Genomic DNA, 13889 nt, shown 5'->3' with positions numbered 1-13889 from the left:
AAGAGCATTTTTGATCAATCACTATTCTTCCTGCACTTATGCAAATAATCAAGCCAAGCTTAAAGCAAACAAATTACTTTTACTGTGACTCTTTTGGGTATAAAATGGAAATAACTGTAGAGAGAAAAAAATGTTGCATTTATATCTATATTAGATTTATCTCTATATTAGATTCTAATCGTATTAATTGCCTCTGAGATTTTGTTATTTACCTGTAAAGGACTGGGCGCTGAATTCTTCTGGTTTCTTAAAATATCTGGCTATAGGGGCGCCTGGGTGGCTCAGTGGGTTAAATAAAGCCTCTGCCTTCGGCTTGGGTCATGATCCCAGAGTCCTGGGATCAAGCCCCACATCAGGCTCTCTGCTTGGTGAGGAGCCTGCTTCCCCCTCTCTCTCTGCCTGCCTCTCTGCCTGCTTGTGATCTCTCTCTCTCTCTCTCTCTCTGTGTCAAATAAATAAATAAAATCTTTAAAATATATATATATATATCTGGCTATAACTCCAACTAATGTTTCCAGTTTTCTGCCAGCCCTACTGAATTGGAATCACTAAGAACAAAGACTGCCCGTCGGTTTATTTGGGAGGATGTGCCAGGTTTCCCTCACTATCTGGATGGCACCAACCTCAGAGACTTGAACCTGGGTTACACAATGGATCTCATAGCTGAAGAAGTCTCCACCTGACAGGTCCTTGACTCCAGCTCGAAACCTCAAAATCAAACTGACTAGGAAGACAAGGAGCCAACACTGAGGTTCACTGTTTCTTTCCAAAATGTCTGACCAAGACTTCATACTTTAAACCTAAAACTTTCTTCTTGTCTTTCCTTCCTTGACTCTGGCACTGGCCTGAAAAGATAAACACCATCATCCATATCTCCCAGGTCACTGCAAATGAGGGTAACCCACCTCCAAACACGGCTGGACTTGCCACTATGCTCCTGCCTCAGATGCCCTCAAACAAACTTATCCCCTCCCCTATTTCATCTGACACCCTAACCATAAGAGTCTGTTTCTATGTCTCTGGTTAATATCCAAAAACCAGGGAACTCTGCAATCTAGTTGGGTGCAAAGAAACCAGAGTCAAGAGTGATCAAGAAGTCTAGAACTCCTGGGGCACCTGGGTGGCTCAGTGGGTTAAGCCTCTGCTTTCCGCTCAGGTCATGATCTCAGGGTCCAGGAATGGAGACCCGACTGGGGCTCTTTGCTCTGCAGGGAGCCTGCTTCCCCCTCTCTCTCTGCCTGCCTCTCTGCCTACTTGTGACCTCTCTCTCTCTCTCTCTCTCTCTGTCAAATAAATAAATAAAATCTTTAAAAAAAAAAAAAAAAGTAGGTACATTTCACTGGGAAAAAAAAAAAGAGTAACCACGTGTATGGTCCAGAAACTTTTTATTTCACTGGGCTCCATGGTTATACCAGCACACCTTCATGATTAAAATTAGTTCCCTTTGGCAGGTCTCGATTTCCGGGGTTAGGAATAAACACGAGGCTATGACCAGGAACCCATCCTGAATTCTTGAAAATATTACAGAACCCACTGCTAATGCAGAAGCTGTCCCCAGAACATCCTAGGGGTCTGCGCTCTAACCAACACCACCAGCTACACCTGGATTCACGTTTCTCGGGATGTTGAAACTCAGTTACTGACGATCACTGAGCAAGCCACTGAACTTACAGAGTGACTCCTTCAGCCCAGTCTTTCTCTGACTTACTTGACTTTGATTGGTCTGGGTGCTGGGAGCATGGCTTCAAAGTACACTCCTGGCATTGGGCACTATGCTACTTATAACCATCACAGTCCTCTCCCTGGCACGCTGTATTCTCTCAGAACCTTTAAAGGTATGTTCCCAACTGCGAACCCCCAAGCAAATGAGCTCCCTTAAGACTGGAACGCCAGAAAAGGAAGGATGAAAATGACCAACTAAAAACTGGTGAGCCTGAGGTCACCACCTGTGAATCCCACCCCAAGGGATCAAGAACTGGGAGAACTTCATGTCTTAAAGTTTGACCATCTCTCTCAGTTCAGCTAAGTCTGATCAAGGGTGTGTGGGGGGGACTGTTATACAAAGAAACAGCAGGCTCAAAATGGAGTCACTTGTGCTAAACCCCACGTCAGCAAACCAAGACTTCAATTTAACTGCAGTTTCAGCCTCCCCAAGGAATGTAGGCTTTTACCCATTATTACGGGATTACCTGGTCAGCACAGAAAGAAACCCAATAGGTCCCTCCCGGCCCCGTTAGGAAGGTGCTCTGCTAATAAACTTGCTTCTCCAGCCTCCTGTCTACCTTTCAAAACCTTTCCTCTTTCCTACAGCTCCTCAGAGCTCCTTTCTGCTTGCAAGATGAGCTACTGCTCCATTCGTGAATCCTTGATTGAAGCCAATCTGATCTACTAATTTACTCAGCTGAATTTCCCTGCTTAATAATCATCCACACACCTATGAAACAGGAGTTACGGGGCACCAACGTGATCCGTATATTAGCCTCTAATGACAACCTATGTCATTCCGGAAGCAAAGAATTCCCCTGTTCTCCTCTCCGGATCTCTAACCTTAGCTGTACAGATTGAGAGTATTATTTATTGGGCAACAATCCTAGGGAAGATGGGTGATTTCCACTGTGATACTGCTAGGGACTGCCCAGTGTTTCCTTAGTTTCTGGCTTCCAGGTTCTACAAGTAACTTAAGAAATAAACTGTTTAGTATTCAAGCAAAACCCTTGATGTTCGGATCACTGGCAAGTTCAGAGTGCTGGCAATCAAAACTATGTTGTGCTACAGTAATTACTATGAAAAACTTTCAGCACTTAATATTAAAGAATAGAATAACATGATCCTTTCCACCTCTTCTACACCTCTAGAGTGTGTTCAACATGGCAATTATCTCCGTTCAAGAAGCAGAGTTTAAAACGCACTGCAACTCAATTATACCCATGACTTTTTAAATATACCCTTCAAAAGGCAGATTTCATCACATTCAAATCGCTGAACAAAATCTTCTCCCCAACCTATAAAAAAACAGGATTTTTATCCCTCTCCCACAAGACCCCTTCACGCACAAAGACAATTTCTTTTGAGCTCCTGGACCCACTTTATTTTTTTATTATTTATTTACTTATTTATTTTTGCTTTCTTAAAACAGAAGGAGGACGGAGCCACAATGAAAGACTGAGATCGCATCAGATAAAGCCAGTTCCAAGGGCAGCCCTCCCAGACGTCCCAGGATGCCCAGCCCAGAACTGCCACCATTTAAAAAAACCAGATCGCACACTTGTTAACAAAGAACACATTACTTTGAGACTTTTAAAAATGCAAAGGAACTAGGAGGGGTAGATTTATGATGTAAGTGCTTGTGGCTAAAATAGCTTTCCAATTATCAAGGGCCTCTTAGGAAGAGCAAGAACGCATTATGTGTTAATGACCACAACCAGGGGTCCCTTCTTGGCTCTTTTGTCAGAACCCGAACAGACCTTCCCTGCAGCTTCACCATTAACATGTCTGTTTCCTGTCAGCCCACTCCGCGATAATGTCATTTATCTCAGGGAGGCATAAGCCCAGTCATTAGCTTCTATAAAAGACCTCAAACAAAGACCGGATACCATTTCACCCAGGGCTCTCACTAAGCCCAGAACCAAGCTTCGTGTCTCAAAGTCAAGGACTCCAAAGTTATCATCGTGAAAAGAATATTTTCCTCATTAGCAACCATCCCAGATACAGCTCTGGAGGAGAGCAAGGGCTCTGTAGAGTCAACACCAGTCCAAAGTGCTATCGCACACAATTAGATTACCCGATAAACGCTGACCAGAGTTAGCCTGGGAGAGCCTTTGCCCCTCCTGCCTCCAGGGGGGAAATTGACAGAATAATTCAGGTACTGACTAAACAGTGCGATCTTTGAAGAGCTGACCCCTCGTTGTGATTGCCTGCAGGAAACCGAATAACCATTATAAAGGGCTCCATGGCTGGGCTTCTGGAAATCTTTTAAAGAAAAGTGGAACTGGTTAAAATAAATGTAGGAACATGTGTTTTCACAGTGTTGCTCGTATTCCTGCAATTTCAAGTTTCTATGAAGTACCAGGTGAACTTTTTTAAATTAAAAAAACACACACGCACAGACACAGTCAAAATTGGAGCAAATCTCAGCCATTCAATCCTTGTTTTTCAAGCTGAAAACGAAGAACAGATGGTACTTTCCATGTTGTTTGAATCTGGTTATTGAACACCTCTGTGGTTAGGGAGATATCTGCTTAGCACGTTCGGCATACATTTCATTTACTAACTATAAAATGCTGCTTAGGAAAAATAAGTCTTTTTAACACTCTAATTAAAACCATCTTACCGCCAAACAATTTCACTTGAAGAGCATTCTTAACCTGGTGACATGTGGACAATGCCTCTGCACCCCACGCCCCCCCCCCTTTTTTTTCTCCCAGACTATTTGCAAAGTTATTAAAAGTTGCTAAACATTACTCATCTCCTTTTACCATGATCTTGATCTGTAGGGTTTTTTTTTTTTTTTTCATCTCTCCACCATGCCAGCTCAAATGCCGTTTCAAATAATTTGTTCAAGACTCAGGGATATGCTTGGCCACACAAAGGCTCCCAAGTTGCTTGGGTTCTCACAGAAAACTTGCTCAGGGAAGGACCGCCTCTGCATCTACCTCAAAAAAGCCCTGTCACCCTCCCAGGCCGCTCAGAGAAATCTGAGGAGCGGGACCAACGCTGACTGGAAGCCCAGCCTTAGTTACCAATGTTTTTAACCACGAAATCCCTTATGTGCAGCTTTCCAGACAGTTTGCTGTCCAACAACAATGGACTTTGTTCTTTAATTATAGCAAGTGACCTTTCTGCCCTTTTATTTCACAGCAGATAAACTGTACTATCTAAGCAGAATTTGTAGGGGACACCGAATTTGGGGGGCTGGGGAGGGAGAGACCGGCATACGGTCCCCACAACTCATTAATCAAAATATGTTCCTAAACTGCTCACACTCACTTAGAAAATGTGCCAGAATTCCCTAGTGAAGTGTAAAAGGCTTCTCCAAGAGAGTAAAATAAAATGAATGATACCCTTATAGACAGGTCCATTTGTAGACACCACCTTTAGGCTGTTAGGGACCGGCATAATGAAAGCAATATGATATCAGGAAAGTAATTCTCCTTCCTGAATATGCACTGAGTAGTCAGAACCCTGAGACACGACTGTAAGCTCTCCTGTGCCTTTCATGTCTACTTAAGTATTAGGTGTTTTTAAGAATTCTCCTATGTCGTTGAGAATTTTCCAGCAATCAAATAAAACCATGCACCCTGTTTAGCCGGGCCGAGTGCCTGTATCTGATAAGTCAAAACTCTAAGACGCTAAGGAGAGCCTCTGTAGAGGTTCTTAGGCTTTAAAAGAAAGGAGGGGGAAGGTGGAGAAGCAGGTTTTAACAACCCAAAGCCAACCCGTCAAATCTACTTATTCAGACATGTCACTGGTGGCTTAACCACAAAATGGGCTATAGAAGTATAGCTCAAACATCTCAGAATTATGGCATGTTTTGATTTCGTTCACGTATTAAGGGAGTGGCGACTTTTACAACATACTTGTGGTTTCCACATAAAGGAGTAGAACACTCATTGATTTAATTAGGTTTCATAAGGTCCAATTTATCATGTTTTACATGACTTTGTGTAGTGTAGAAACAGAATAAACAGACCAAAAATAGACATTTAAGCATGCTGTGAAAATTAACCGGTGACAGCAAGTCTTATGAATCTCCTGTGAAACCTTTCAAGGGGGGGGGGGGGTGTGGAGGAGACAGAGGAAAAGCTCCCGCACCTCAAACCCCCTCCTTGGGTTTTCACGTTTGGCCCCTCGTGAGCCGCACCTGATTGCTGAAAATTAATCATCTTCACTTGTGAGACCCTTACTCGTCACCGGCCAAGAACATCAAGCAAGGCGGAAATTAAAACATTCAACAAAACGTCAGAAAACCTTTCTCTGAAGATGCCTCGGTGTAGAATTAGTCAGGTAAGGCGCGCCCTCCTTGTACCTCCTGAAAGGGTAGCCTCCTCTCGTTGGAAAGCAGTCCCTAAATTGAGGTCTCATTTTCCCAGCCACGAGCTAGTGGAATTAGAGTGACCCCCCCCCCCGGGGGGTGGCATGTGGGGGGCAAGGGAGTGCCCGCGTGGCCAGGAGGCAAGCCTTCTTAAGAGAAGAGGTGAGATGAGGTGAGGTGGGGGGGGTGGGGAGTGGGTAGGGGGGAAAGCCTAAGGATCAGCGTTCCTGAGCCAACACCCCCCTCCCCCTGCTAGACAGAGAATGGCCAGCGCTGCAGGATTCAAGCCCCTCGGAGCCATCCCTGAAGGGCCCCCGTGCCAACACCAGCCGCCACGGTTGGCGGAGGGCGGTGGGCTGTGTCTCAACGCGCCGAGCTTTCTCCTCCCCGCCCCCCCCTCCCCTCCTCCACTCTGGCCCGGCCCCATCGCGACTTGTTTGCTCTTCGTTTATGCAATTCGTATCATCCCATTTATCCTGCTCCGCCTGAAGATGAGTTGCACGTAGATGAATAATTTAATTCCTCCATTCTTTCTCCCGTTTCCTCTGTGACTGGAAAGTGAGGAAGAACACAAAAACTGGAGAACCGACACCGTGCTCTAATCTCAGTTGCCATGACAGCAGCCTTTGAGATACTGAAATGTTCCGATTGCCAGCTAAACAAAATTGTTGAATGTGAACATTTGGCTGGAAGATTAAAAGGCTAAGGGGGAATGCAAAAGGGCAGTACCTCCCACATTCCAGGCAGCCGTGAATCCAATCAAATGCCTCTGACTCCTTAACCACAGCCATTGTGAGCACTGGATTAGGGCAATTCATCTAGATAGTTAGAGCAGATTAGAAGTGCAATTTGAAGACGATTGGCAACAAAAGTAAATGCCCTACTGTACTAAGTAAGAAGATTTCTGAACGCCTTTTAGCAGAAAATCATGTGCAACTCCACAATGAAATGTTGAGAAGCGAAACCTGGGATTTTTAAAATGCTTTTGGGTTCATTGGTGTAAAAAGATGTCGGAGCCAAGGTATACGAATAAAATAAGTGTCCGGAGGCTGTCGGTGATTTGGGCATCATCCGCACCTTAATATACTTTCCACAGCTTCTAAAACCAGAAAAATCAGGACCTCTGCCTGCACTCCCACTTTAATCTTGAACCCACGGCCACAAAGATGGAGAGGTCTGAAGAGAGAGCAGTGGATAACTGGCCACAGAAATAATCAGAAATAATCACCCAAACACATCTGACAGTTCTCTGGACATTGGGAAAAAAAATCAAATTATTTAATAATATGCTTATTTAATAAGCATATTTCCAAACAACCATGCCAGAAACTACAGGATATGAGTTTTGCGTCTGCGAGGCGGGACCGGCAGATTTAATCTAAAGGTTGATTTCATACAAACATACTCACACCCCCAGCTCACTTCCAAACTGCCGGGTGGACAGAGCCCCTTCCGTCCTGGGACGCTATTCAACGCATGACCGTCAGCAGACCAGTAAGTCACAGGCCTCCAGCACCAAGCAGCACATCCCCCACCCCCCACCCCTCACCCCCAATGAGGGGGCAGTTTTTCAAAGGGCAGTCTCTAACTAGACCTTAAGACAATGACGAGAGACGGCAGAAAGGGTCCACAGGGCTTATATCGAGGATCCCCCATTACTCAAATGCCACACTAAATTCCCGTCCCCTCTGGCCCTTGCCCCATTCTCAGGAACACCAATCCGCCCAGTCTGTTTTACTTTTCTTACCAACCTTTCCACTCCCTAGGCAAGCTAGAAATCCAAGGGATAACACTCTGAAATCTCCAGCTAAGAACTGGGCGAGGGAACCAGGGTAAAGTCCTAGAAACCACCAAAACCGTTCCAGTCTTTCCACACAGTTAAGAAAGCAATGACCCTAGGACGCCAAGGCTGGGGTTTAAATTCAGGACCTGTAAGGGGAACCCATCCAAGGAGGATACCCTTTGACAGAACCATTTTGGAGAAAGTCTGGGAAAAAGAAACAGGTTGAGGGGAGAGTGTAAATGAGAACCCTCGACATAACCTCTTCCAGGGAGGGAACGTGAACCCTGCACGTAAGGACACATTACCAGAAATACCAGGGCGGGCACATGAAAACCTAAGACAGCTCTCCTTAGGCGAGGAAAACCAGGACCTGAGTCAAGGGGTGTAAGAGCAGGTCTGCTATTAAAAGCACACCACCGCCGGCTGACTGGCCAGGAGCCTTGGTGCAGGGCAAAGGCGCTGGGAACACCCAGGCCCTCCCACCTGGGGAAACCAAACACTCAGCACCGCCCGGCGGCGGCGGCGGGCAGCGGCGGCAGAAGCAGCAAGAGCTGAAAACCCTGCACCCGAGGTCAGCACCCCCACTCCAAATGTCCACGGAAAGGAGGCACACCAACAGAACCTCACAAAGAACCAGGAAGCACGAAGAAGTGGGAGGCACACAGAGGCACACCCCCCCCCGCCCGACACACACCACACAAATGCACACAAAGGAAAGTGGGAAATCGAGGAAGGCGACTTGATCCTACCTTCTCGTTTCCGTTTCTTGATTCGACTGTGGCCTATCCTCCTCCTCCTCTTCCTTCTTTACCAACACAGAGTTTCCCATGAGCCCTGAATCCGGGGCACTTTTGCTAACTTCCCCAGCAGCCGCGACGCTGCCACTCCCAGCGCCCCCGCAGTGGAAGGGGCTGGCGCCACCTCCATTGCTCTGGCCCCAAAGCCATAGAGGTGCCCCCCGGAAGGGGCCTGGCTACCACAGCCATTCTGGTGGCCCTGAAGCAGGTCGTGCTTGTCCTTCCGGATTTCCCCGCATCCTTATCCCGCTTGGCGCCTCGGCTGCTCTGGCTTTTACCTGGCTTCTCCTCTTGCTTTCCCGCAGGAGGCCGCCCCGCGGGGGCAGCGGAGGGGCCGGTGCCCGCATACTGCCGTTGGGTTGCCGCCGCCGCCGCCGCCGCCGCCGCCGCTCACACTTTGACCCAGCGCTGAATTCATGCCAGTTGCCTCTCCAGGGCGCCCTTGGACTTCCTGCCTCTTGCCCAGTGCCGCTGATCTCGGGAATCCCATACAAGGCGGCAGAAGGCAGAGATTATTACCATCCTTAGAAGTTTTACTCCCTTTTCACTTTTGATTTGCTGGTCTCTTTGTGTGAATTCCCATGGGAGCGGAGGGCTGAACAGAAGCAAATTTTAGGCCATCAGCTAAGGCTGCGGTAGCACCGGCCCCACCGGAGGCCAGACCTCCACAATCCTTGGAGTTGCTGCTGCTGGTGGTGTTGGTGGAATTATTCATCTCAAATTTCTGTCTGTCCTTCTCCAAATCAGCGTCCAAATCAATGATTAGATTTCCAACCCCGATTTCCCAATCATCACCACTGTCATAAGTATCAACCGTATTTGGATCCACACCTTTTCCTGCAGCAGAAATGTTCACTGACATCCTGAAGATGGGCTCTCTAGAATAAAAATCCGATGAACTTTCCTTTGGAGATGAGGGGACATTCGTTTAGCTCCGCTGGGCTTTCTCTTAAAAAAAAAAAAAAAAAAAAAAAAAAGATCTTCTAATCTTCCTCTTCTTTTTCCTGCCCCAGGAATGTGTCCAGAGATTTTACACCCTTCAGTCCAGGTCCACCTTTTCCTGTGAAGGGGGGAAAGTCGAATATTTCTTGTCTGGGTGTTACCAGAATAAAAAACGATTAACACTGGGGAGTCAGTAAGGGGCACAGGGAAGGATGGACAGGAAGGTGGTTCATATATTGTCTCCACAGTCGGGTTTAAAGGAAAATAACCAAACCCAAAAAACTTACCCACAACAGTAAGGATCTTAATAGTAGCTTTAAAAAAAAAAAAATCCCTTTATCAACAACATAAGGATAAGCACTTTTTTAAAGGCATTAAGATATCTTAAAGATCTGTGTCAAGTCCAGGAAGGTTTAAAAAAAAAAAGTTTAGGATATTTTTTTCCATACATGTATTATCTCAACCCCAGAAACACAGCCTAAACACTCAAGACAAGAGAGAGGAACACAGCTTTAAACATCCCCAAACATGTCCTAGATCTTGCAGTTTCAAAGACCAGACCTTGGAAGTTCTCTGAGGCTAGTTTCAGAATGATGTTTCTAAATTATCCGTATTTCTAATTTGATTACTTCTTTTTACAAATCGTCTGGGCAATCTGTTTTTTGTTCCCAGTAAGGAACAGGAAAAACAATGAATAACTACCCCCCCTCCCATAAACACATACCCTCTCTCCCCCAACAGTTTATACAATTTTATTTTTGAAATACACACACACGTCTTTACGAGCATTTCTCTATAGAAAAGACAGTGCTAAATAAAAGGCTGAGTACCTGCCTTTTGAGGGAAAAAAAAATCACATATAAACAATTCTACCGTATTCCTAGGTCACAGACTTGCTCAATCTGTTAAATATGGTGCCACTAACTGTACGGGGAAACTGATTAAGACATGCACTTTAAGTAGTCTGCGCCAAGGTGGCCTCAATGACCGCAAATGAGTGTGTTTGACAAAGATCAGTTAAAACGGTTTTTAAAGGGATCAGCCCCTTTTAACAGTTGATTGTCGAGAAAAATAAATAAATATACATACACACACACACACACACACACACACACACAGACATTGCTTACCTTTAATCCTTTATCATTTTTTAATTAGGCCAGCAAATCAAAATGCCTTTCCCACTCCACTCGGCAAACAAGCCTGTGCCTCATTTTACTTAAACACCAAATGATCAAGAAGGAAGAAACCAAATAACACATCTCAGCCAGAATAATCACTCGATAACATTATTCCACCTCCCCACCCCCCTTTTGGCAAACGGATCAGGAGTCCTTTTCTCCTTAAAAAAATGTGTCACTGTACAGCTGGAAGATAATGTTTCACATTCACAACAGAAGTACCAAAGGTTTTTTTTCCTCTTAACAAGCATCGAGAATAATAGGTTTTAAAAAAAGAAAAAAGAAAAAGAAAGAGAGAGAGAGCTTAGAGAAAAAAGTTTTCCCAACTTCTCATTCCGCCTTCAGTTCCAGACTTCAGAGTCACCGTGATCAGTAAGTAATGATCCCATGTAGCAAACCTACAGGCGTCCGCTAGTAACAAGACAGAATGTGCTAACATCGGGATAAATTAGTGAAAGGGAAGAAAGAATAAGAAGAAACGACTGAAAATCTGGGCTGGATTCCGCCTGTTAGTCGGGAAGTGGCATTTTTCCGCCCGTCCTGACAGATTTGATTTCTTGAACTAACTTAAGAGGAAAGGAGGGGGAGGACGAGGGGAAGGGGGAGGAGGGGAGCGGACGGGAGAGGAGGAGGGGAGGAGGTGGAGGAGGGGGGAGGGGAAAAGGGGGAGGAAGAAAGGGTAGGATGAGATGCCCAGCAAGAGGAGAAAAAGGTGTGGAGGGGGAGGGGATGATTCAGTGAGCTGATAAACCAGTTATAACAGCATTCGCTCGGGGCTGGGGGCGGTGGGCGGTGGAGTGAGGAAATAACGGCGTTTAAAATTGTTTCAGTCTTCGAAACCCAAAGGATGTAATGTTTTCCTGTTTTATGTTGTTTTAAGAAAAAGGAACCGAGTTCCTAGTACAGTCCCTTGGGGGGGGAGGGGAATCCGTTGTCTCTCAAGCCAATCAGTCATGTGGTAATTCGATAATTAGAGTAAAAAAAAAAAATTTTTTTTAAGGCGACCTTTTTCAGGACAGTTTTTCCCATTGATAGTCGCAGCAAACGGTGCGTCTCCCTTTTATTTATTTTTCTCTCCTCCTCCTCTCTCGCCCACCCCCTCCTGTGTTTAGTCAGATGGCCCCGGAGCTTGGCTTAGTATTTTTAATTAGCTGGCGTTTGGAAGCTAAAAGCAGTAATGAATTGTTGATGGATTGGAAGTGGAGAGTCGCTTTGCTGGAAATGTCGGGGCTGGGAGAGGGGGATGGGCGAGTTAGCAACAACCAACCATCTAAAAGGAGCGATTTTGTTACAGTGCAAGCCTTTCACATCACGTGAGGATCAAGGGCTCAATTGGTTGTCGTGAGAACAAAAATGGTGACAAGCGTATCAAGAAAATACTGATCTGGTCTTTAAAAAAAAGCTGAAGGTCTCTCCCCTCCCCCTGCATACACTGCCCCCCCCCGCCGCCGCCTCCCCGCGCCCCCACCCCCCTGCAGTGGGCGCAGCTACAAGTTATGAATGTGAAACATTTCTCGCAGATATAGGCTCTCGGAAGTTCGAAGGAGTGAAATGTAATGAGCACAAGAGCAAAGCAGATGTTTTAAAGAAACACCTTATAAACCTTTCCTCAACTTATCTCCAATTTGTCGGCTTTCCCAAGGGGCCAGGGATGGGGACGCCCAGAAGAGCGGGGAGGGCACCTCCAAGCTACTTGGGTTTGGGACCCCCTCTTGTCTTAAACAAAGAAAAACATTTTGCTAGCTACCAAGCCAGGTCCTGTAATAAACACACCATTGTTACTCTATTTGTGGGTTTTGTTTGGGTTGGGTGGGGCTTCCCCCCCCCCCCTTAATGGTGTTTTTGCTGCTTGCTTTTTTAAGGAGGTGGAAAATGGTAATTATAACCATTACATGTAATGGGTGACTATTCCCTTGTTTAATATAAACTTATGGGCACTAGGATGTGGCAAGAGACAGAAATCGGCTGTTCTGCCCTTGCCCCCCATTTTCCTGGCTCGGTTGGAAGAGGGTCTTGCCCAGCTAGGCTAAGAGAGGGAGGGGGCGAGGTGAGCTAGGGAATGGGACACTACAGATCAGATATGTTAACTGTGTCACTTTTATTCTCCTTGGGTTACAGCCCAAAAGGTAATTTACTCTAAGTTACCCCGAGTGCCCAGTCAAGCTTAATTTGTGTGAAGTTACAAATGCTTCACCCTCCACTGAATAAAATTCACCCTTCTTGGGGTGTTTTCTCAATGCAAAAGCCAAACCCTGTAACTAGTTCCTCATTTCAATGCATAAAACTCGCACATTCCCCTGCATGAAGTCCCCGCTAAGTGCTATATAGAGACACACCACGCAACCGTACTTACGGTCTGTATTGGATCGAGTTGACCTTTTCCTTCTAACTGCATTGAATGTGTTTGGTTGCAGCCGCTTTATTTTGGAAATTATAATCTCTTCAACAAATTTATTATTAAAGAAGATGGACCATCAAATGTCACAGACCGTCCTGTGTATTTTTTATAAAAGCAAAAATTAAAATTTAAAAGAAAAGAAAAGAAAAGAAAAATCCCCCTGGTGCACACACACACCACAAGCTTGTTCTGCAACACTGAAATCAGGACTGAAACACAACACACACACAGGGGGAGTGGAGCAAAAGGAGCTCTCAGCCTCTATACCTGAAAGGGACTTTTCTTTGTTCCCATTGCCCTTTCGCATCAGGCCAATCAGAGAGCAGCTTTTATGAAACTGGGCTCTCTCATTGGCTAGCTGCTTTCTCTTGGCTACTGTAGGGGGTTGAGATATACACACGTATAAAACACACACTGAGAGCGGGTGGGGGTGCGGTTGGGGGTGGTTGTGGAGACAAAGCGTTTTATTTTTCAACCAGATTGGGGTTGAGGAACCTCCTGCAGTAACGAAGGGTGGGGGGGGGGGATGGTGCGCCCGTTTCAATGACTACATCATTCACATAAAACACTTATTTATTAAAACAAATCTCAAAACAGGCTGCGAGGAAAGGATGTCGGTAAATACAAGTTTGATTGTGTTATCTTGGGGGAAATAATGTATGTGATCGCTCGGTGGCAGAGGGAAGCCAAATGAGCCACTAGCGCGGAGCGAGGAAGAAAGGGGAGGCTGGCTGTGTGGAAATGACTGAGAGCGATT

General features: G+C 45.8%; 1 protein-coding gene across 1 annotated transcript in view; it reads right to left on the bottom strand.

Annotated features, from left to right (window-relative positions):
* The window catches only part of ZNF608 (zinc finger protein 608), a 111392-nt gene extending 98045 nt beyond the window's left edge, over positions 1 to 13347 (bottom strand). Inside the window, 10 exon segments of the mRNA XM_047729809.1 lie at positions 5201 to 5210; positions 8597 to 8747; positions 8750 to 8839; positions 8842 to 8963; positions 8965 to 9074; positions 9076 to 9125; positions 9128 to 9149; positions 9151 to 9194; positions 9197 to 9671; positions 13088 to 13347. Of these exon segments, the coding sequence (XP_047585765.1) occupies positions 5201 to 5210; positions 8597 to 8747; positions 8750 to 8839; positions 8842 to 8963; positions 8965 to 9074; positions 9076 to 9125; positions 9128 to 9149; positions 9151 to 9194; positions 9197 to 9473 (876 nt within the window). The 5' untranslated portion in view covers positions 9474 to 9671; positions 13088 to 13347.
* Between the last annotated feature and the right edge of the window lie 542 nt (positions 13348 to 13889).

The sequence above is a fragment of the Lutra lutra genome, chromosome 5 (genome assembly GCF_902655055.1).
Source record: "Lutra lutra chromosome 5, mLutLut1.2, whole genome shotgun sequence".
NCBI classification, from domain to species: domain Eukaryota; kingdom Metazoa; phylum Chordata; class Mammalia; order Carnivora; family Mustelidae; genus Lutra; species Lutra lutra.
The sequence above is the reverse complement of the archived record's forward strand: the minus strand, read 5'-3'. Positions and strand labels throughout refer to the sequence as shown.